The sequence below is a fragment of the Benincasa hispida genome, chromosome 8, assembly GCF_009727055.1.
Source record: "Benincasa hispida cultivar B227 chromosome 8, ASM972705v1, whole genome shotgun sequence".
Taxonomy (NCBI): domain Eukaryota; kingdom Viridiplantae; phylum Streptophyta; class Magnoliopsida; order Cucurbitales; family Cucurbitaceae; genus Benincasa; species Benincasa hispida.
The window spans coordinates 61,433,358-61,459,011 of NC_052356.1; the positions used below are offsets into that span (position 1 = coordinate 61,433,358).

Below are 25,654 nucleotides of genomic sequence, written 5' to 3' on the forward strand. Positions count from 1 at the left end.
TATATATGCATATATGCATGTCGTATATATACATTGAAAAAATAATACTAGTATATATATATCCTCCTGGATCTATGATGTATATAAATATAGAGACGTGTACATACATAAATACAATTAGAGATTTCATGGGGCGAGACGAAGATGGAAAAACCCTCCCTGTTTCCTTTCCCGCCCCATGAATTTTCCCCTGGAGAATGGAGTAGGGATTCCATAGGGATCGGGTTCTCTGAGAGAAAAAATTATCCATCGTTATTTTTTGTTAACAATTTTTTTCAATTAAATACATATTTTTAACAATTCCTTAAATATATCCAATACAATTTTCATTTAACTAAAATATTGTCAATTTTACTAGTAAAAACAATAATACACATGCAATTTAAAAAGATATAATTAAAATGCTAAATTATCATAATTTGTAAAAATTAAAATTCAACAATTAAAACATCATATCTTAAATATTACTACATCTAAGAGATTAGAGTAATAAAGTCTTAAACTTAAATAATTAAAACCGGGGGTGGAAGTCTTCTCCGACCCCGACCCCGAATTGCAAATGGAAAAAAAGTCTCCACTCCCTCTCCTATTTCTTGTGTATTCGAGGATTTCCTACTCCGTTCGAGGCGGGTTCCCGCAGGGTCCCAATCCCATGAATTTTTTGGATATCTCTAAATACAACTAAGCAAAAATATCAACTATATCTAAGGGTAAAATAAAATAGTTGAAAATTGCTAATCCCCTGACTAACCTCAATCTCATAGACAACTTATAAGAACTACCGAGGGATAAATAAATATGTACAATAAAAGTGTATTTACATTGGTATACAGGTAACTTATAGGACTCATATGTACCCTAAACATTAAAAATTCAAAAATCAAAACTGAACTACTTCAATATTTGGTAGTGCACACTCTTCCATTTAAAATTCAAATTCCCTTACCCTTCGACCTGTAACCCTGAAAGAGAAACTCCCCCAGACCCTTTAACAAAAAAAAAAAATAATTGTATTTCTATTGCGATGATATATCTTTAAATAATTAGGTATATCAAAGGCGTAAATGAAAAAAGAAATCTCCATACTCTCCTCAGAATTTGATATGTCATTTTTGCAACATCATACCCAAATTATTGTAGCTATTCTTTATAATTTCCCAGTTCTCCTTGGGAGTTGTGACTTTTAGCTATATTTATTGTATTCTATCTAGAGTTCGCGTAGTGGGTAAATTATCGATATCAAGAGAAATATCGAGATCTTAATTTTACAAAATGTCGAATAGATATTTCTTAAAGAAAATAATTTAAATAATAAATTTAAATTAGTAAATAAACATGATTTCTAAAATATGTCTATTATTTATATTATATTTACACTAGTGACATTTTGTTACTTAATTTTTTATGTTTTGTGATTTTTTTTATGATATAATGGACATGTCGATTCACCCCTCACATTGATGTGAACCCATGAAAACGTGAAAATATTAATGAAAATATCAATATGTCACTAGAAATTTAATACTGTGGATGTACCTCTTATTAATTTTTGGGGAAAAAAATCCATTATAGACACAACCTTAACGTTTGTTTAGAATGATTTAAGAAAAAATGTTTTTAAAAAATGCATTTTCATTTGAACATTTTGGATAAAAACTCTTTAAATAAAAACAAACATATGTTTAACAATTTTTTTTTTCAAAAGTGATTTTATGTAAAAGTTTGTTCAATTTATTATATACTAAAAGAATTTGTCGGTAGAGGTGATGGTTGGAGTTGACCGACGGTCGCAGGAGATGATGGCTAGTGGAGGTCGTAGGAAGTGGTGGCTAGATGTTGGCCGAGAGTAATTGCTGGAGTTGATCCCAACGGCGGTTGCTCAAAGTGATAGCTGGAGTTTTTTTTATAGAAATTCGGGAGAATTTAATAATTAAACACTCAAAATTCATTTTTCTAAAAGTTGGTTTCATATATTTATCTTAGACCAACTTATTTTATAAACTCATTTTTTCAAAATCCATTTTAGATGAATACCAACACATGAATTTTTTTCAAAAGAACTTATTTTTTAACCAATTGGAAAGGTATTTCAAACAAACTCTTTGTTTATTTACCTAATCAACCACAATTCATAATTTTGTTAAATGAATAATTTGATCAATTTCTAATTTTATTTTTAAAAAAAAAAAATTTAACTTTAAAAGTATCTAATATGTCATAGAACTTTTTATTTTATTACTTATAGGTTCTTGATCTTTAAAGTCATCTAATAAGTCTCTAGATTTTCAATCTTTTATCTAATAAATTTCTAACATATTCAGACTTTTCTAAGAAAAAAATTATTAGATTTAAAATCATTTTTCAATATGATAGGACTCTAAACTAACATTTCTCTATCTACTAAGTCCGTGAATCTCATAAAATGTTTATGCATGTCAACGACCTATTAAAATAAAATTGAAAGTTCAAAGATTTATTGGACTTAAAATTATAAGTTAAAAACCTACTATAACATTTTTGAAGTATAGAAATTTAAACGTAAGGATTAAACATGTAATTTAACTCATTGTTTTTATGCAAAATCTATAGGCTTAAAACATAATAAAGCTAAGACTAAATACCAATTTTGTCTATATACTTTAGAGTTTATTCAATTTTAGTTCTCATACTTTCAATAAATCTTAAATTTAGTCCGTTAAAATTAATTTTTACCAAAATTGGCGAAATAATAATAATAATCTTAATGCAAGTGAATATAATATAGGAATATATTTTCCAAAATTTATAATAATTATGGATAATAAAAACGGATTTTAGAAAATCAACAATAAACTAACAACATAGACTATATTCAAGATTTATTTAAAATACAATGATTAAAATTGAACAAGTTTCAAAATACTTACATGGACCAAGATTGGTATTTAACCTCAAGTAAAATTGAACCAGAATTTAATGGGCTGGAGGAATATATTTTTAGAAATTAAAAGTAATTCCAACATGAAACTTATGAAAGCTCACTTTGAAGTGCTATTCTATATACATTAGAATATATTATTTTCTCCAATGGAAATTTGCTCAGCAGACCCATTGAAATAGGTATCATTTTCCATGGTAATACACCTAAAGCACCACAAAATTCAAAGAATTCATGTCAGTTAAATTAGGCAAGCATGTTGAATTCAAGGCAAAACTCACCAGCGTACAAAAATTTTCACAACTTTCCAATATCTAAACTTTACCTTTTCATTTTGATCCTTATAATTTCACGTGTCGGTTTACAAACTTCTTGCATGTTTAATTCCTATAGTATACTTTCTTACATCATACCATGCGAGTAATTTGTGTTACAAGTCTCGTGCATTGGTCTAAAGTTTTGATATATATGCAATATGAAACAAACAAACATGCTTTCTTTTTTCTTTTTCTTCATTTTTTTTAAAGAATATAGTATAAGTCTGTATTAGTATAGATGCATAAGATTTTGAATCCTAATAAGAGATATATTTCCTTCCTTGTTTCTATTGTCCAACTTGCTATTTTAGTATATAACATACCATAGAGTTAAACATATATATATTTAATGCACATACCTTAATATACCGATCTGCATATCCAACATAAAGTTTGTCTTGCCAACACAATAATGCTGTTATTGTAGAATTTGAAGGGATAGATCCAAGATGTCTACAGTCAATCTCGAGCTCATTGCCAAATAACTCCTACGAATTATTGTCTTGATAAGTTAGAGAAAAGAAAAAAACAAACATGACAAGTTTCAAATCGTTGATGGTATTGAGATGATAATCGACGATCTCTTCATGGATACTTTCCATATCAACTTCTAGATACATACCTGTACATTTACAACTTTATCTCGACCCCCCGTGACGAGTTGCTTCCCCAACATGCTGGTGGCAAAAATGGCACCATCATGCAATTTCATGGTTTTCATGAATACATCGTTCCTCCAAACCTGAAGTAAACAAAATCATAGGTTAGTCCTTCCTCCAGTTGAGGTTATAAGATCATTACTTGAGGCGAAGTAATGAATCAGTAGAGATTTTTCAGAAACTCAGAATACAGGTTCATGGCAATCAAAATATTCAAAAAGTTTCTCAATATCTTTTTAGTGACAACTCAAATGATCAGCAGTTTCATGTCAAGAGCACCATAGCCCATTAACTTAGGGTTTTTGGTTGATTGGTTTTAACATGATATCAAAGATTTTTGGTTGATTGGTTTTAACATGATATCAGCGTAATGTCATTTTCTTTTCAATTAATATTGATTCGCACTTGTTGAGTTTTTGTTAGGAATCTACCCCTGTGCTCAATAAAATCCAAAAATACAACAACCACAGAAATGACTAGCAAAACAGAGCAACAATCTCTGTCACAAGATCTATTAATATTAGAGAATAATCATCTCATAGTCATCTCCTCCTCCCACAACTTTGGTGTAATTCCTCTTCTACCCTTCCTCTTATATGTGTGTATGATTGGAAGCTTAACAATACCGCCCTCCTCGAAACACACCTTGTCCTCAAGGTGGAGCTGAGGAAACTATTCCTTCATCAAGTACGCCAACTCCCATGTTGCTTCACTCTCCGGCAATCCTTTCCATTTCACTAACCATTCATTTGCAGCCAATTATCTGTTCCAACGTATTACCAAAATGAATTCAGGAACCACCTGTAGCTCCCACTCTTCAGTTAATGCTAGGGATGTTGTTGCACTTTGATCTGCTCGCTCAATTTCTTCTTTAATTGGTATATATGGAACACGTTGTGTATATTTGCCTTAGATGGTAATTCTAGCTTGTGCCACCTCTCTAATTCGCTCCAACACATGATAAGGACCATAAAATTTTGGGGCTAATTTTTCACATTGTTTCCTTGCTAAAGAGCGTTGCCGGTAAGGCTGGAGTTTAAAAAACACTCCATCTCCCACTACAAATTGTATTTCTCTCCTATTCAAATCAATCTGCTTCTTCATTACGTTCCTTGCCACCACTAGGAGTTCTTTCAAGGCATTCAAAGTCGTATCCCTTGCCATTAGTTGTTGCTCCACCAAATCATTTGAAGTCTTGTTCTCCTCGTATGATACTAATGGTGGAGGTTTTCTTCCAAACACTGTCTGATATGGAGTTGATCTAATTGAAGAATGGAAAGTGGTGTTGTACCAAAGTTCAGCTCAAGGAATCCACTTACTCCATTTTGATGGTTGCTCATTACAAAAATACCTCAAACAAGTCTTTAAACATCGATTTATTCTTTCAGTCTAGCCATCCGTTTAAGGGTGAAATGTTGTGCTCCTCCTCAATACTGTTCCCATCATGGAAAATAATTCCTTCCAGATCTATTGATCAATATGATGATCGATCTCCCTCTTTGGGGGAAGATTTGTTGGTGCTCCGAATATATCTTCGCTTTCCTCAAGTAAAGATTGAATCATCACTGGCAGTGTCTCTTCCTTACGGTCTCTGTTTTCTTTAATCACTTTTCGATTATCTGTTATCTCTACATTCTGAAACTCGATCAAGGATTCTTGATCTTCTTCCTCCCAAACTTTAGCTAGAGCTTGCAACGATATTTCTAAACGGGTCAGAGAAGGGACTCCTCTCAAGGTCACGATTCGGTCTTCCTCGGTAAAACTCATTGTCAACGATAGCCAGTGAACCCCCATAAACCCCGTGGTATAGAGCCACTACATTCCCAACACTACATTCATCTTTCCCAGGTCTATCGGAAGGAAATCAGCTGTGATAATCAATCCTTGAAGTTTTAATATAACTGACTTACATACCCCTTTACCTCGTATCGTGTCACCATTTCCTATTAGCACCCCATACTTCCCTATAGGTGTTATGGGCAGCTTCATCTCATTGACTAATTTTTGGTGAATGAAGTTATGAGTTGCCCCACAATCGATTAAGACGATCACATCTTTTTCTTCCACGGCTCCTTTCAATTTCATCGTCCCCCGCTTTGAGAATCCTATCATCGATCGTAACGTGACCTCTACATTTTCAATTACTTTAACCGAATTCAACTCAGATCCTTCTAAGGCTTCTTCGCCCTTGGATTCGACCCCTAGATCGTCCTCATTCGTAATAAAAAAACATTAGCTCCCGATTCTCCCTAACCTTGCAACGATGGTCGGCCGAGTATTTCTCATTACAACGAAAGTAGAGCCCCTTCTCCAATCGTTCCCCGTACTCACTATTGGACAATTGTTTTACCGGAGGGTCTTTCTTCACGACATTTCCCTTGACGAGAATGGTTACTTGCTTGATCACTCCCGTTTCCGTTCCTTTAGTTTTCACCATCCCAATATTAGCTTTGTTCCCCGATTGGGCCTCTCTTTTCTTCTGGCCCATTAGTACCCAGATCGGTAAGGGCCAACTTAAAGGGCCATGTTTCGATCGTTGATGAGTTGGGCCTCCCTTATGTTGGCGTCCAAGCCCACTGGATGACGACTAATCACTTCGGCTCTAATCGACGGCTCTAGCCCATTCAGAAAAGCATCGACGAGAACATCCTCCGCATCCCCTAACAGCGCAAAATAGGTAACGAACTTCTTAACGTATTCCGCATAGTTGCCGTCCTGCTTGATTCTCAGTAATCTAGCTCCAAGGCTTCCTTCAATTGTGGGTCGTTAGTGTTCAAACATTCTTCGTTTTAGTTCTTCCCAAGTATCTATCGATTTCCAGTTATGGCTCCACCTAAACCAGTCTATCTTGTCGAGCGCAAAGCTCACCACAGCTACTTTCACTTTTTCCAGATCGTTGAGTTCATGGATTTCAAAATAGTGCTCGGTTCCGTAAACTCAGGATTTCAAATTCTCTCTACTAAAATCGGCATCTCCAGACGTTTGTATTTACTCTTGTCCACACCTCCGATCCCCTGAGTCTGAGTCGATTCCACTTCTTCCATTTTTCCTTTCAGCTTGATTCGAGATCCATCCGTCATTCCTAATTCTTCATTCTTCTTGGTCGAACTACTCTCTCTAACATCTTCCGATAGCTTTTCCACACTCTTGCAGAGGCCTAGAATCAGGCCCTTCATTCCCGCAATCTCCTTCTCGGTAGCTTCTACTCGTTCTTCGATCTGCTTCTGTGCCATTTGCCTTGTTTGCCCTAGGATTGTAATGGCTCTGATACCAATTTGTTAGGAATCTACCCCTTGTGCTTAGTAAAATCCAACAATACAACAACCACAAGAATAACCAGCAAAACAGAGCAACAATCCCTGTCACAAGATCTATTAATATCAGAGAATAATCAAAAGCTTACACCGAAAATAAAGAGCATAACAATGGAATAAAAGTAGGACAATAATGAGAGCAGAAGAATTAGCCAATTCGAGAGGGCTAGAAATCTCTCATTCAAAAGCTGCTCTAGCTTTTCCCAAAATGTTACCCGATTTCCCTCAGCCTCCCTCCATTCTGTTTATAACCCAGCTTAGTGGTCCCCCCTTGTATCATCTCTTTCCTCACGGTTATTTCCTCCTCCCACAATCTTTGGTGTTATTCCTCTTCTACCGTTCCTTTTATAGGTGTGTATGGTTGGATGTTTAACAATTTTCTACAAATTTCTAAACGCACAATTGAGAGTGTTAAAGCATTGATATAATTAAATTTACTGTAACTCGTTAACTTAAACTTTAGGGTTGATGCATGTCATTTAACATGTTTAACAATGAGTACGATCGATAGATGTAAATGCATGAGCCGAGAAGTAAATCTTATATAGCACAGTCTTTGAAGAAACTTAAACCTTTATGGATCCATTTTCATGAGTAGCAACAAGTATGTCCGTGTTAGCAGCAAGACGTAGGACAGAACCTAAACTTCCAGATGATTCTTCCCCAAGCACGGCCAAATGACTACGATCAGCAAGACTCCATAACCGAACGGTTCCATCCCAACTTCCACTGTAAAGAACGCCATTACTTGCTACAAGAGCGGAAACAACTGATTTATGACCATGCATAGAACCTGATAAGGTGCCATCCTAAAACGCAAGACTCTCAAATTTCAGTTAAAAGGATTCAATGTGGACATCTTATATAATCACTAATCACTGTACTTAAGAAAGTATTTACCTTCAATGACCATGCTTTAACCGATTTATCGCCTCCACCGGTATAAAGGTACCCATTGCCTGAGTAGGCCAAGGCATGAATACCGTCGTAACGCCAATCCTTCTCCTCGTACCATTTCTTTAATGGATCTTCCTTGAGAGGACGAGAAATGCTCCAGACATATATACCACCTCCAATATCAGCACTTATACATAATGGTTGTTCTTCATCAATATATACCAAATCTGTTATGCGATGCTCATGACCGATAAATGTGTGTACATAAGAGAAGTCCTACAAGAAATGTTCAAATCAATGGCATAGAACAAATGGAGGGGTAACATTATCTAGAAACAGGGTACAAATAAATGATCTGATACCAGAAAGAAAAATATATCAGATTCATTCAATTGTCGAGGTAAAAAAGATCAATAAAACGCATACTTGCAAAGACCATGCTTGGACAGTCTTGTCATATGACGAGCTAAACAGATAATCCCCTACAAAAGAAGAGAAAGGATGCATTTTAAAAAAGAAAAAACGTCAGGGCACAACTTAATGAAGGTCATGCACAGAATTCATAGTTTTGATTTTTGAATGCTATCAAAATACTTTCATTCATTACAATATTAAACTTTTTAAAGAACTTTCCACGAACAATTGCCAGTTGCCAATAAAACATTAAATTTTGAAATGATCATAGAAAATACTTGAGAGACAAAAGCAACATAAAAGATAGAGGAGACTGTATTGTACATACCACCAACTACTAAACCAGTAACGCTATCACGATGGCCCATCATGTCTCTGGACTTCACCATTCCAACTGATAGCCCATCAACAAAATTGCCAGTAACGCTATCATCTCTCTGAGTTTTTATCAATTTGTTGGGAATTCGAATGAGATCCCCCAGAACCAAGCAATGATCAGCACCATATTTATCAACTACAAGTTTCATACTGGCTAAAGCATCCAACTCAGAACTAACAATCAGTTCCCTAAAGCATCTCGACAGTTCAACAACACGGGGACGGTTTTTGGGATCGAAATCTAAAGACCTGCAGAGTGCCTGTTTCAATGATGCATACCCCGAACCGAACTTCATATCTAAACAAGAACTAACTTTCTCCACCCAAATCCCATAAAAGGCAGAGCAATCAGAATGACTTTCTTCAAGACCTTCCAATGTCTCTTCAAAGCAGTCCTTTCCAAGAAGAAAACTCAGCAAAACCAAAACCAAAGACCAAATATCACACTTGTTCCCAACCGAACATAGAGTTGTGCCACATTCAAGCAGAATGTCTTCGTTATGCAATAATTTGAGTAAAACCTCTGGGGGTACAAAAGCCTCTTTCTTTATCAGATTACTAATAAGAATCTCCATTTCTTTGGCATGGAGTTTTGATCCGGAAGAAACAGCTTCCATCACTGTCTCCCGAACAGTTCTTCCCATAGTCAGAACTCCATTTATATCAACACAAACACTACCAAATTCACCAAAACTAAAACATGAAAGACTCAGAAAGCCAGTACTTATCCTCAGAGAATGCATAGCTATGATTGCTTCACATAATTCAGTGCCAATCATGGCAAAACTAAGCAAGTCATCTCCGTTCAAGCCAACCTTATTTCTGATATCAAGTTTCTTCATCCAATTGTTAATCATCTCCACTAAGTTCTCATTTCGTCTCTCGCATACCAAGTACAGAAATCCATCCTCCAAATTACCCCACAACCCATAAATTCTACAAACTCTTCCACTATTCACAATACCAGCTCCCAAAATCAAACCCAGTTCATTCCTCTCCCCATCCTTCAACACACTCAAGCATTTCAGAACCATAGAAGTATAACTAAACTTAAACAAACCATCACTATTCGAACAAGGCAACGAAACAATTCGAACAAGACTTACAGTTCGATCTTCTCCAACCCTAATCGGGAACGAAGAATCTGAATCTGAAACGGGACCGATTCTTCCCAGCAACAACCTCTCGACTCCGTCGTCACCATCACGCCGGTCGATCGAAACGGCGTCGTGTGGCAGAACCCAGTGCTTCCAAGCTCTGTAGAATTCATCAGACCAAAGCCGAGGAAACAACTCGTGGGATTGATCGATGGGTCGTTTGGCGGGTTTCTTCGAAATTTGTTCATCGGCGTTCTGCCCGGGGCGAAGTCTTAGGAGATCGATGTTTTTAGGGAGAGCCGAAGCGCCTTCAGAGGGGAATTTCACGAGAACGTTGCAGGCGGGACATCGAATGGTTTCGGGGAATCGCCGAGGGAGATTCTCGAGGCAGCTTCCGCAAGCTGAATGACCACAAGAGAGAACACGAGGAACTGTGGACTCGCCGTCGTACGTTTGCAGGCAAACTGGGCACTCAGGGAACTCCATTTTTGTACCTTCGATCTCAATCGACGGCCAAATGGTGGCTGAGATTTACCTAAGAAATGAGGCAAAAATCGTTGCTCTAGGGAAGAAAATGGGTTGTACGCGTTGAAGTTGGAGATTAGCTTCGGAATTTTCAAGAAATTTAACCGATTTGCCCAATTCCCAAAATGGCCCTTCAAGTGAAATCGGGAAAATTCAGAGAAAAACGATGACATTTTCTTCGTACGCATTTCAACAAGAAAGAAGAGTAGAGACTAGAGAGACTCACAAATGGGAATAGAAACAGAAAACTTTCGAATACAATTTTCTTCAACTTTTTGGGTCAATCGTGTTATATTTTAATGTACAAACAAATTGTTGTATTCATGAGAGTATATAGCAATGTACAATATGAACTCTCAACCCAGAAACTTAAGGAGGAAGAGAGAATTTGCAGTGGAATTGCACAAGGCAGCAACACGTTATTTTGGGTTGCAAACAAATATGAACTGAAATGAATATAACAAAAGGGAAAAATTTTCTACAACAAACATGAGTGGGGAAGCTTTTGAGTTGGTTGGTTCATATGCTGCTTGCAGATCGCGATGAAAGGCTCCGGCTGCTTGAGAGATGGTCTCTTCTTATCCTGGCCTCCGGATCCTGAAAGCATCTCAATGTTGGGAGCTGCACAATTTTGTTTAAAAGGAAGACAAAAGTTAGTGTCTTGTTTGATCAATGGTTTAGTTTGTTGATCAACAGTGCTTGAAAATGGCAGCAGACAGATAGAAAAAGAAGTGAAAGAGATGAACCTTCCAACGCCTTCTGTGGCTAAGACTGTAATGAATTGTTTCCAGCCTTGTGATTATCTGCCTAAAAGTTGGTCTCTTTGATGGCTTCTCATCCCAGCAATCTTCAATCAACCTGACCGTAAATGTCGTTAGCTTGATCGGGGCGAAGATACGATAGGGAAAAGTTTTCTACTACTACAAGAGTACGAAAAATTATCCATACTGCTATCATTTATTGTAAGAGATGAGAAAGAAGCAGCCAAGCTTACTCTTTAATTCCATGGGCGTAGCATTTAGCTGGAGCTTTGAATGGAGGGCGTGCTCCGGCTGCATACTCTTTAAGAATCGCATTTTCTTTCTTGCTTGAAAATGGTGGTTGCCCTTCGATCATCTATATTATTATAGCGCATTAATGATATGAAATTCAAGTTAAAGGCATTCATTCACAGGTTGTTGTGAATATAAAGAGCCAAACCTCTTGTAGAATTAAAGCAAAGGAGAAGACATCTACTTTGGTATCGTATCCATTGTTTTTGAAAACTTCTGGAGCGACATATCGGCCTACAATGACAAATAACTTGATTAGAATTTATTCAGCATTTGCTTTGATGAAGAGTGTGAGTTTGTGGATTATGCAGAGGAAATTCTTACAAGCAGTGTCTTGACAAGTGAGAGGTTTATCCTCCTTGACTGTGAGCAACTTGCTGACTCCAAAGTCTGCAACTTTCAGGTTCCCAGTGTCATCTCGCAATATATTTCTAGAATCAAACAACAGAAAAAAACAACTTTAGGAATTTCCAAGATATTAGAGTAGATGCAATTGTCAAAGTGCGAGTGACTCTTACGATGGCTCGAGATCACGGTGGATGATCGGTGCAGGTTTATTTTCGTGCAAATAGTTCATTCCCCTGAACAGAATTTCAAAAAGCAAACGCATAAGATGCAATGGCAGATAGACTAGACATTTTATCTAAAAAAGTTTAAAGGAACAGTGTAGAATGAAAACCTTGCAATATCAAGGGCAAATTTCACGGCTACAATTGGTTTTAATGCTCCTTTTCTCTGTAAAAGTTGACAAAGATCTCCCTGCAGCACAAATCACAATAACATGAGGGGAAATGGACATTGGGTTCATCAATAATTTTCATTTTCAGATCTCCCTGTAAAATGATGTGATTAGTAAATAAGTGAGGAGAAAAACCTTGGGCAAATATTCAGTAACAATCATCATGGGACTACTTTGAGTGACAGCACCAAGAAATTGAACGACGTTAGGGTGCCGAATCTTCTGAAGCAATGCAAGCTCATCTCTGAAGGCGTTCCTGAACCCCCCAAAGGGAAGAAAATAAAAAAAGTTAAGGCTGATTGAAGTTTAATTAGACTAGCATATCTGTGTCCGGAACGTGTCAAACACTTAGATACCGAAAAATTTTTTAGAACCGTATCAAACAACAATAGATGTATTAGACACTAGTTGTACAAAGTAAGAGTAGATCCAACCTTTGTTAGACATGCATCGAAAACTTGTTTAAGTAGATATATACTAAATAGACACATATGACAAAAATAATTAAATACATCAAGCTTATCGTTTAAGCACATAAATGCTTAAACTCATTAATTTTGAATTTCCTTATATAAAAATGATATATACTTTGATAAACATATCCTTGTTATGTCCATGTACTAAATTTTACGAAAACGACGGTTGTCATCTCCGTGTTGTGTCGTATCCATCTCATATTTATATCCATGCTGCTTAACAGAATATATATTTTCTAGAACTTGGTCACTTACACTTTATCCTCCTCTGAAATCACATCCTCAGGAAGCTCTTTAACTGCAACTTGGATTCCGCGCCATGATGCAAGATGAAAGGTTCCCTGGAAGAAATTTTAGATTGAGATCAACAGTAAAAGTAAAGAAAAATAAGAAAACCAGGTAGAAGAAAAAGTGTTAAACCTTGGTCAAGTTGACACTGTTTGTAAAGTCAAATTCTTTAGGATCAATTTCATATTCTGGGACTTCACGAGCATGCTTGACAAGCATGGGAGCCATCTGAATTTTACAGCATTGTGAACAAAATAGAACATAATGAAGCCATGATTAGTGAACATAATCTAACACTTGGCAATTCGGAAAACGAAAAATCAAAAAACATTGTTGGTACCAGATGTTTTGCGCCGCTTTTCTCCAGCAATTTGATAACTTCATGATTTTTGTAGAATATAGCATCTGCAAGAGGCTGTTATTCCAAACTTGGTTATGGTGGAGAAAGTTTTGGAAGAAGAAGAAGGCAATACCAAATACGTACAATAAAAACCCAAAAAATTCTTAATAGCCCCTAAACTTTTAATTTTATCTCTAAAACTTCTGAAAGTGCCTAAATAAGTTTTAATTTTGTTTGTAATAGCTCTAACTTTTAAATAAAACTCATTTATTAGACACAAAACTAAAAATTTAATTCTACCAAATAAAAAAAAAAATCTTCATTTTTTTTTTTTATTGTAAGTAAAAATCAATTCTCTATAATTTTATGCTTATTGAACTATACTCAGTTTTTACAAATAAAATTCAATTTTAAATCTAATACATTGATTAATCTTAAATTTTTTGAAATATATATATATATTAGACATAAAATTAAAAGTTCATAAAATTATTATATGTTATTAAAGTTCAATAATCTATTAGGCAATCAATTGAAAGTTAAACGCATATTAGATTCTTTCTAAATTTTTTAATCTCCTTTTTTGACAAAAAATTAGAAAGACTTGAACTTATAATTTAATTTATTTTAATAGTCATTTTTCTGAAATAGCGGTCGAGACATTATCCGAATAATATTCCTTTAATTCAAAATTTCCTTTTTCTTTTTTTAAAATGGATATTTCCCTTTCGAACTAAGGGGCCCACCGATTTCCCGCGTATAAATTCGCCTATGTCTTCGAGGTTTCGTTTGTTTTTTCTCTAAAATATATATACGTTTCTGCCACTATATTACTTATTAAATATTGCTGACAAAAAGAAAAATATTGAGTAATTCGTTTAATTTCTTAAATATTAAAAGAAAATTTTAATGATAGAAAAAATGTCAAACTATTTAAAAAATAATAAAAAATATTGACTATGAATATATATGATATAATATCAATTATAGACTTCTATCGATTTCTATGACTTCCATCCACATCTATAAAAATAATTAAATTTTGATATTTTGTATAAATAATTTTCTTCATTTTTCTATTTTTAAAAAACCTCGAATAGAAAACAGAATTTATTAAATTTTGTAATTTCCATAATAGAATATTTATTATTCTTCGCAAAATTTTATTTATTGATCATTGAGATCAAAAGCAACTTCTTCCTATCCGTTAAAACGTATTTTCCAATAACCAAGACCAACAAAAAATTAAAAAAATATATATGCTTTTTTTATTAAAAAAAAAAAAAAAAAGTAAACGCGGGCGAAACATGCAGAGAGGATCAAATTACCGTACTACCCCAGCGATCTTTAGGGTCAATCTCAGCGCCACGGCGGAGCAATAAATCGACGATCTCGGAGCAGCCTTGACAAGCAGCAACATGAAGCGCCGTCCGATTATCAACATCGTGAAAATTGACATCAATTCCAGAATCTAGAAGCTCCTTAATCCCTTCCAAATCGCCTTCATTTGCCAAATACATCAATCTCACCCCTGGATCGATCTCCTCTCCGTCTTCCACCACCTCCGCCGTCTCCTCTGGCTGCCGGTCTGGCGCCATCGACGATTGTTTCCCCAACAAAAACCTCACCCCGTTGTTACTGTTATTCGCTTCCATTATTCCCAACACAGAACTCAAAACCCCCCCTTTCTAAAACCCTAACTAGCGACCAGTCTCCGATGAATCTCCGGCAATGAATAACAATATTTCTCTCAACTAAATTAGAAAATGAGTTGGAGAATTACGATTTTACAGCTAGGTTTTGGACTGGAATGAAGCGGAGAATAGGATCTAAATTACTGCAGACAAATTTCCGGTGAGAAACACGAAAACTCGTTTCGTTTTAACTTTCTTTCAGCAGCTTTTTGAGGCAGTTACGATTTCTCTTTATAGTGAAAAGAAAATGAAGCCTTTTTTCCGTCGGTACGGTATAGAATAGTAATTATGTGTTAAATTATTCTAAAATACGCTTTCCGTTAATTTCACCGTCCTCACTTGACGGGCTCCGTTACCTTACGTGACGGCTGGATGACAACGAATTTGGCTTTTACGCGGATGGGTGTTTTTTTCGTGTGGAACTGATATAAAATAAAAATGCAATCTAGACCGTTGGTTTGACAGACTTTTTCTGTTTGAATATTGTTAAAGGCTTGGATTAAAGGTTTCTGTGGATCTGGTGAGGATGAGATTACCGATGTTCTGTGAATACGATGTCGTTGTGGTCGGTAACCCTGGTAGATAGCAACTTGCCGTGACGTATTACGTGGACCCCACGCTGACGTGGATCTTGGAAAATAAAAATATATTACATTACCCGCACATTCCAAAAATATGATTAAAAATGTGAAAATTGATCGATTAATAAATGAAGCATTTTGTTATATACGGTATAATGGAATCTTGATGTAATTTGTTGGGGAAAAAAAAATAAACAAGTCAATTTCAATCCCATGTCTTAAGAGTAAATTTAAGAATTATAAATATGAGGGAAAATATGTGCTTGTCCCTAAATTTTCAATATATTACATTTTTTTCTTAATTTGAAGTTTAATTTTTATTCTTATATCTAGAATCTATTGATTTTATTAGAGGTAATAATTAGTTCGATTTTCTCGATTTTGAGGTCAACCAAAATCTAAATTAAATTTATTGGTTTTATAAAATAGAAAACCAAACCGATATCCAATAAAAACAAAACCAATTATTTGGATTTTGATTGGATTGGTTCTATGTTGGTTTGATTTTCGGTTTTGGATCCAAGTGGTCATTTTCCTTATTCTTCCATTTCTTTCAATTTTGTTTCGATTTTTTAGTGGGTCATTTTTGTTTATCACAAATTAAAATTTAGCATATTCGTTTTTTGTAGATTGAAATTAGGTATTCTTGTATTTTTTTTTTTTTTAAGATAATAATAATTGGATCCATCATTCATCCAATGAAATAGAATACTGATAGTACATTGTCAATCAAAATTTAAGTGTATATATATTATTAGTTTTATTCGATTTTGATTGTTTTTTCAATTAAAAAATCAAATCAATCAAATAACTTTTGGTATTCTTCAAAAATAAATTAATCTGCCCAATTTTACACTAGATTTTAGGATTTGAACTTTGAATTTTTTAGTAAGTTCCTTTTTTGCCCTCGATATTAACTCTTAATTATTACAACAATTATGATGTGAACTTTTTATTTGATTTTTAGGAAAAGTGATGAAACTAATTTAATTATAATTAATTGAACTCTTTGAAATAAATTAATAGAAAATTAATACATATGACAAAAGTAGGTATTACTGAAAACTTCTTAGTAGAAATGTAAAATCTTAGCATGTAAGATAAGTTGAAAATTAATTTCATAATTCATAAATAAAAATGTACGATCTTTAGTAACCAAATAGAAATTTAACTCAAAATTTATTTTTTTTAAAAAAAAAAAAAGTGTAACATGTTGAAACTTAAGAACCAAACAAAAATTGTACTCAAAATTCTTGGACAACTACAAATGTTTTTCTCCTAATAATGAACTTAAGATCTGTTTGGATGAACTAAAGAAAAAAAAAAGTTTTACTCTTTTGATAAGAAAAAAATAAAATACACTTTGAAAGTATTTTAAAAACTTTTGTGACTGCCAAACACTATATATTTTTTTTTCAATAACTTATCTTCAAATTAAACTCTTGAAAAGTTAAACCAAACATCCTCTAAGACTCCCAAACAACGTTGATAGCAAAACTAGGAATTTCTCTCTCTCAAAATATTTAATAAGTTTTCTAATATTCAATTTTATGTCTAATACATTATTAATATATATATATATACATGCAAGTAGGAAACCTATTAAAGCTTTTGAAAGTCATGCGTATCAGACAAAGTTTTAGAGATTTATTTAGATACAACTTCGAAAATTTTAAGACTAAACTCGTGACGTTATTCTTTTTACCCCTAATGTAATGTGTTTGAAAAAATCCTTAATTTGAACTAAAAAAAAATAGTCAACGGGGTTGAAAGTTTGAGCTAATCTACAACCAATATGATGAAGATTTCATATTTGTTTAGGATTTTTGGTATAAGGTAATGCAAATTGAGTTGGATTATTATCCACTTGAGAAAATTAAATTAAATTTTATATATATATATATATATTTTAGAAAAATAGAAATGGTCAAAATTGACTGTTAATTAATGGGGACGATTTGTTTGTAATGATTTGCAAGTTGTGATGGGGTAGATGGAAATTCACATGAATTTTGGCCGCCCTTTATCCATTCATAATACAATGTTTCTGTTTCATACAAATTTAGATTTATTCATTTTTTTTTTTTTTTTAATTTGCTTAGTTGGAACCCTTCTTTTTTTTTCCTATTCTTTTTTCGTGTTCGAATCCAACGTATTTTCCCACATATATATATATCCAAAGTATCTTCTCAAAAATTTTTTTTTTTTCCTTTTTCTTTTTTTATATTTAGCCACCAAAATTTCCTCTTTAAAACGGCGATTGAGATTTTTCTTCCCCTTCGTTCCAATTTCGAAGGACACCACGTTGATAAAAAAAAATAATAAATAAAAGCTAAGTTTATGTCTATTGATAACTATTTAAATTTCCTTGGACAATTATTTAGTTTTTTTTTTTAGGTTTTGAAAATTAAGTTTATATATACTCGTTCCGCCTCTAAACTTAATATTTTGTTATCTATTTTTACTAATGTTTTAAAATCTAAACCAAGTTTTTAAAACTAAAAGAATATAATAGTTTTGGAGAAAAAAAACTTGCATTTGTTTTTAGAATGGGATATAAATTCAATTCATATACTTAAGAAATTGCGAAAAAGTAGATTTAATTTTTTAAAATAAAAAATCAAATGATTATCAAATGAGACCTAAGATTTTAGTTTTTTATCTTAGAAATTTGTGTTAATTTTTTCAGAATTTGTTACCCATGGTTTCAAACTTCCTATATAGACATTTGAATTTTTAGACAATTTCCAAAAACAAACAACAAGTGATTGAAAACTATTTTTTTTAGTTTTCAAATTTTTGCTTTGATTTTGAAAATACTCCTACAATGTAAACAACAAGACATAAAGTGGAAGTGATGTTTATTAGCTTAAATTTCAAAAACCAAATGGTTACCAAGCAAAGGCTAAACTTTCAAAACAGTGTCTAATAACTTTTAAGTTTTTTGTCTAAAGATTTTTGACAAATTCAAAATTTTTAAAAATTATTAAACCATTAAAAAATTAAGCTTATAGAAAACTACTTTTACCTACATTTTCTTAGTCTTGTTATCTATTTTTAATAGTGTTTTTATTTTTTTAAAAAAAAAGTAAAAAATAAATAATTTTATCTTTTGAATTTGACTAAGAGTCTAACTAGTAAAGAAGTGGTAAAAAATAAACATAATTTTTAAAACCAAATGATTATCGAACGAAATTTATGAATTTAAAACAATTATGGAAGTGAAAGAACCAAAACTAAGTGGAAATTGAATATTCATTGGATTGGAATATTTTAATTTTTAATTTTTTATTGATTGAACGAGTTTAGGTTGAAAAGTAATGTACCATAAGAATAATATAAATTTAAAAGAAACAGAAACATTTTCTTGCATGTTCTCACGCGTAAGAAACCCGACGACTTAACACATTTTGATAAAATAAGAATCATTCAAAGCCAAAGTAGTTTATTTTTCTTTTTTAATTTCATAAAGTTTATTTTTCTATTTAATTTCATATCAATTTAGAGAATTTACAAGCACATCCAATGTCTTCACACCGTTGACACTTCTAATAGCGGATAAATGCTGGCGGATTTTTTTTTTTTTTTTTTTTTTTTTGAAAAAAATATATTATCGTAAATTGAAAGAATTTTGACGGAAAGCAAAAAAAAAAAAAAAAATGTTAAAACTAGAATTTCAAATGTATACCTAAGTATTTCTCGATTTTTATAATATTAAAAAAAACTAGTGGCGGAGCTAGAAATTTTGTATAAGGATACTCTGTAATTAAAAAAATATATATATAAAAAATCATAACTCTACAAATTAATTAATTTAATACATATTACAAACTGTCTTTTACGAGTTTTCATGTTTTGAAATCGATTCAAATTTCTTGAATTAAAAAATATGATAATAAGGCTTATAGGACACTTTGTAAATATGCTCTAGGAACTTGATCTTAAATATTATCACTATATTTAAAAATTTTAGTTCTTAGACCATGATCTACAAGTAGTTCTCATAAATTGATTTTTATATAACATATATAGCATAACCAGATGTATTTTTTTTATTTTTTTTTTTGAAGATGATGACTATGTGATTTTTTTTTTGGGTTATTTTTCTTTAAAAATATCTTTTCTTATTGATATAGACCCTACAAAAGTATTATGATTTATTACATAGATTTAAAAGTATGAAAGTTAAAAAGATTGAGAAAATTTTGAAACTTACTTGTGAATTGTATGATGTGTATATCTTAATGACAAACGAGAAAATTATCTTGTAGTTTAACTCTAAAAGTAATTAAAATAAAATATACTAAGTAATACAAACTAAAAGTTAAGTAAAAAAAAGTTAACTATACATTTTCAATAGAATGTTGTTGAAATTTGAGAGGAAAAATTTAGATTGAAAAAATATCTATGATTAAAAGAAATTGCTGCTAGTTTTTTTTTTTTTTTTTTTTTTTAATTTTTTGTTGAAGCAACAACTAGAAAATTTAAGTTAAGGGTTGTTTAGAAACCTAGATTTCTCTTTTATTGTTGTCTTCTATACTAAATTCCTTTTTTAGGCTAGTAGCAATAGGTAACAACATTACCAAATTTTGATTTTGAAATAAATTATAAATTAAACTTACATAAAGAGGATTCAAACCCACGCACTTGACCATTAGCATGTGGCCCTACTACCGTACCATGCTCAATATTCTAAAGAATAATGGTTTTTAACTTATATATTGTTAAATATTAGTTGAATTTTATATTCAAAATGTAAAATATGATAAGTCTAGGGGGAGGTATGTGCCCCTGGTTCCTACGTGGCTCCGCCGTTGTGCATATAGAGACAGATGGATTAGTTTTAGCAAAATATCATAAATGTCATTATTTCCAACATATAAATTGATTTCTAATCATTGTAATTTGAAACACTCTAAACTTGATATCTTAATTCAACTTTGACCTGTGAGTGGCATAATAATTATACTTTGAGAGAATATTCTTGTAATTGGTGTTCGGGAGAGAATTCTATGTGAGTGTAATAATTTTCACAAAATATATCTTTTTAGTTTGTGATTTTTTCTACGATCGAAATTTTTTCCACATTCATTCTTGTATTATGTAACACCGTTGACTAGTTAACTTTCTATTTCAATAGGAAGATCTAGGCAACATAGTCTTAATCTTGAGTGTATTATGAACTCCTGTTCATGATAGATTGTCCTTTAATTTGTATGGGTGAGCATGACTAATTCGCTGACTCAATATGCCTACCATTTTGAGGATAAGACCAAGTGAGGAGCTAGTTGTTGGGAATGTCCTAAATCTCACCGTTCATAAGTATTGTTAATATATTCTATTTATCAATAAAAGTATTATTAAATATTTTATTCAATAAATTGTCATTCATACTACATTCTGTTATAAAAATCAAATAAACAAATCTATGACTATAATATGAATACTTTAACTTTATGTAGTGACGTAAAAGAGGATCAAGTTTTAATATAGTCAAAATGGTCTATAAGTATATAGATAAGATTGGGTACCTCATCTTAGTGACATTATTGGATGCGGCGTATTTTGTATATCGATACAAATGATGTGATCCCAAAATCATTCGTGTGAAGACATGTAAGTGGAGGCATCCTATGCAATGAGTTTGCATAAGACCGGACCTCGAAATAGACACTTTTCTTTACAAAGATCGTTTGCTATTAAAACTAACTATTTCAAGTTCAATGACCTAAGGTAATTCGACCTTAATCTTGAGCTAACTATGAACTCCTATTTATTTGAGACTATCCTTTGATCTGCATAGGTGAGAGTAGTCCAACAGCACTGCTCAATAAATCTCTCATTTTGGGGATAAAACTGGATAGATAGCTGGGGACATAGTTTTGCAAGATAGAATTAACTCTTACCCGACTTAGGATTAGTAGATAGGTTGTTCTCTTAAGCACTGCTTCTTGATCTTGAACAATGGGGCTCCGCCATTTCATGATTGAGAGGGTCATGGTTTATAAGTTTGACTATAAACCAATTATTCAATGGAGGATCAGTGGGAGCTTAAGGAGCAAGATGTATTTACGGGGGTAAAACGGTAATTTTGACCTAGCTGTAAATATGAACAATCTATGAAGAGTCGACTTACTAATTATGATTATAGTGGTCAGAAATATATCTATAGTGAGGAGGGTGCAACTATTGAGCTATAGTGGTATGTCTCGGTTGTTAACGAAAATCAATGAATTTAAATCAATTAATTATAAATCGTCGGAGCTCATGATCTGTAGGTCCATTGGGTCTCTTTACTAACTCGTAAATTAAATCTTGGATTAGTGAATTGAGCAAATTTGAATTGTTCAAATTGAAATTAGGGTTTTGAATTTATATTGTTCAAATTCATTTTAGGGTTTAATTGATTATATTTGATATAATTAATGCGTTTGATTTTGAACGAAATTGGAAAGTTTAAAATATTTAGATATTGATTTAAATGTTGAATTGCATGAATAGGATTTATGTATTAATTAGGTATTTGATTAATATAATATTTGGTATTAAATTTAATTAATTAATTTAAATAAATTATTTTAACATTAGAAATTCATAGATAAATTTAATTAAAACTGATTTTATGAAAATCTTTTTTTAATTTTATTTTGAAAAATGAATTTTGTTTTAGAAAAAGAAAAAAAAAGAACAAGTTAGTGGATTAATCCACTAAATCCAATACCTAAGCCTAAGAAGTAATGCAATTTGAAGTGTCAAATTGCATTAATACTTAGTGCTTGCATGTATTGAACATTTAAATATGTCCAATTTCTCATAATTTGGCACAGTAACTTGAATTTTTTAGAAAAATTCTAAACTCTTCCTTTCAACCCAAACTCTCTTCAACCTCACCCAAATTGATCTCAATCAGTGTTTACACCACACATTCCAAGTTAGAGATCAATAAAGAAGCTCCTCCTGGTGGTCTACTGCGAGTTTGAAGATCTAATTAGTGGATTTTAGCTAGAATTAAAGAGTTTTCATCAAAGGTAATATGTTCATAAAAGCCTTTTTTGAAAAACTGTTTCAATGCATATTTTAACTCAAATTAAGTGTAATTTGAGTGCTTATTGATTCTAATTTCTTTCACTGCATGTTAGTTTTATCTATCAATTGGTATCAGAGCATGATTTAAGTATCCAGTTATCGTTAATTTGAGTTTGGTAGGTGAATTTCTAAGATTGCATGTTTCTGTAACTGATATGGTTGAAATACGACTTTGGCATTAGATTTCTCTTTAATTATGAAGTTTAATTTGTAATTGGCTCTTGATTGATGAGCTTATACGTGTCCTCTAGAGTCTATAATTTTATTAGAGTCGATAGAGTCCAAATTAGGCTGTAATTGAAGATTGAAGAAGGCAAGCTCCGTAGTAGAAAACTAAAGAACAACTTCTATCCAAACAGCGTTATTTAGAGCATTAAAACGCTGCTCTTGTTCCAGCCCGTGGAGTGGTAACACTGGGATGAACATTGCAATGTTGCTCATCCTAGTCCAACAATGCGTGCATTGGAGCCGGTTTCCATGGGAGGTTCGGTTTGACCGATTTTTTAACCATTCCAGTCCGGTTCAACCACCTTTTGACCGATTTAGCATCTTTAAAAGGTTTGGAGGTCCAGTTCGGGTCGGTTGATGCGGTCCAAAACGGTTTTGAAGCAGTTTTTGACCTATTTTGTAAGATTTTAATTATTTTGCTTGCTTAGGATGCCAAAGTTGGACCATATTGGTGTTGTTTAATTATTTTATGTATATATGTATATTATATTTGAATTAAACATGTTTAAGCATATAGTATGCCATTTAAATTTAAAATCCCACCATAGGAAAGCATGTTGCATGCATAATATTATGTTATAAGTTAGTTATAAATTTTGGATTTGACATTAAAATCTATAACAAAGATAAACAACATGCTCACTTAGATTAACAACTTGTTTTAATAGTTAAAATAGGTCATTTTCTTATAAAAATTCGATTACAAACTCAATCGGTTCATAATCCTATCTAAGGCTGGAGGTATTTAAGTTGACGGTTTACGTAACACCTACTACCTGGGGATTATGACCGAAATGTTGAACGTTGTTAATCGGTTTTATGAGCTTGCATAAGCTGTGTGAGGTTTAAAATTTTAACACCTAAGCATCGTAGGTTTAAATCCAAATATAAACGTTGTACTTAGATATATCATATAGACTTAGGTTGTTTAAAATTAGTTGGAATATACCTAAGTAAAAGAATACCCAAACATTTAGAACACTTCAATGGGAGATCAACAAAATATACGATATATCGTTTTTAGCTCTCGCGTCCCCATAAAAGCATGCTTAGATTGATTGGATTGATTTGCTAAGCTATGTAATTTTAAGATACATTATGAGCATGTTGGAAAGCCATGGACTATGACTATATGTTTAAGCCTTTTTTATTGTTGTGTGCATGCTAGGTTAAGGGGTGACTGTTAACTCTCCTATCAGGCTGTGTACATCCTATGTTAGTGAGCCTTCAGGTTCACCAATTATGACTAATTCGGTATCCCTATGGGATCACTATTATTACTATGATTTGTGTTCTTTCGGGTTCACACTTACGACTGATTTGGTGTTCCTATAGGAGCACTACCTATGTCATGCCATAACATGTCATGCTATATTATGTACATTATGTCAATGTTAGGTCGGGTTTAACAGTTCATCCAAATGGCCCTGGTAGGGGGTCACTTACTGAGTATTTTTATACTCAACCTTTCTTAATTTACGTTTTTCAAATAAGGATAGAAACGGATCGGCGAGTGATGAGAGGGACCCATGACCGTGCCATATGGGACATGTAAATCGCTTCCGCTCAATTTACGTTTTCAAGCTATTTAAAAGTTTTGATTTGAAACTCGATGTTGGTAAAAAAAAAAAAATAATCTGGTTAAGTGTTATTTTCCTTAATTGTTTTAGGGGCCCTAAACAAAGGTTTTACATATTTGTTATTTATTAACTTTCTATTTTATTTTGGAAAACTATCTTTATTGTTTTAATGAATTTTATTCCAATGGTCAAAATTTGAATGTAAATGTGTAATTATGAGTAATGACCCTTGTCAGAGTACTTGAAAGGCCGAATCATTACAAATCATTTCATGGTCTAGTTTTATACAAACTCTTTGTATAGGATACACTCACTCACATGTCTCCACATGAATGATCAAAATCAGATCATTAGTAATACTTTACAATAATTGTAATAATTACAAAGTGGGTCATATTCATAGTATCACCAGGATAAGGTACCTAGCTTTATCTATATATTACAGATCATTCAGGTTATTACATAAACATGATCCACTTGTATGTCAACCACATACATCTTTAAGCTACATTAAATAACCTAGGATCTTAGTTTATTGGATTTGGGTTAATGCAAATTAAATATCAAATAAAATAACACTTTATTTTATTAAATAAATATTTCATATATAAATAACTTACAAACCACAAGTGTATAAATAACTTACAAACCACAAAACTCACGAGATTTAAGGCATTAACCCAAAAAAAACAATTTTATGAGACTGAACCACGAAATGATTAGTCTATCATTATAACACTGTTACTTGAAGAGACTTATGTTTCATAAGGATGACCACAAGTAACTTGGATTTAATCTTGAGTGAGTTGTGAACTCCTGCCTAGGAGGGCAATCCTTTAGTCTGTAGGGTGTGAGTGGCTAAATTCGTCGACTCAATATGTCCACCATTTTGGGGATTCATCCAAGTGAAAGCTAGAAACACAGCTACACGATATGAAATTCATTCCTTCCTGGCATAGGGTAAGTAGATGAATTTCTCTCTTAAGAGCTGATTCCGGGTCTTGAACAATGGCGCGCCTCACCCTCTCACTGGCCAAAGAGGGGTCTAGTTTATAGTTGGACTATAACTAAT

The 25,654-nt window shown here is 32.7% G+C and overlaps 2 protein-coding genes across 2 annotated transcripts; both read right to left on the reverse strand.

The window, feature by feature from the left end:
- Window positions 1-2,857: 2,857 nt before the first annotated feature.
- Window positions 2,858-10,670, reverse strand: LOC120083012. The gene is made up of 7 exons (XM_039038489.1): window positions 8,847-10,670; window positions 8,531-8,586; window positions 8,108-8,380; window positions 7,780-8,016; window positions 3,857-3,976; window positions 3,594-3,722; window positions 2,858-3,123 (listed from the first exon to the last, which is right to left on the reverse strand). The coding sequence occupies exons 1-7, from the start codon at window positions 10,477-10,479 to the stop codon at window positions 3,103-3,105; spliced, it is 2,469 nt and encodes an 822-aa protein (XP_038894417.1). The 5' UTR covers window positions 10,480-10,670; the 3' UTR covers window positions 2,858-3,102.
- A 79-nt stretch (window positions 10,671-10,749) lies between these two features.
- On the reverse strand, window positions 10,750-15,335 carry LOC120083013 (integrin-linked protein kinase 1-like). The gene is made up of 12 exons (XM_039038490.1): window positions 14,742-15,335; window positions 13,414-13,488; window positions 13,206-13,301; window positions 13,041-13,126; window positions 12,445-12,565; window positions 12,250-12,329; window positions 12,089-12,151; window positions 11,895-12,001; window positions 11,719-11,804; window positions 11,513-11,634; window positions 11,265-11,376; window positions 10,750-11,139 (listed from the first exon to the last, which is right to left on the reverse strand). The coding sequence occupies exons 1-12, from the start codon at window positions 15,066-15,068 to the stop codon at window positions 11,038-11,040; spliced, it is 1,377 nt and encodes a 458-aa protein (XP_038894418.1). The 5' UTR covers window positions 15,069-15,335; the 3' UTR covers window positions 10,750-11,037.
- Window positions 15,336-25,654: the final 10,319 nt, after the last annotated feature.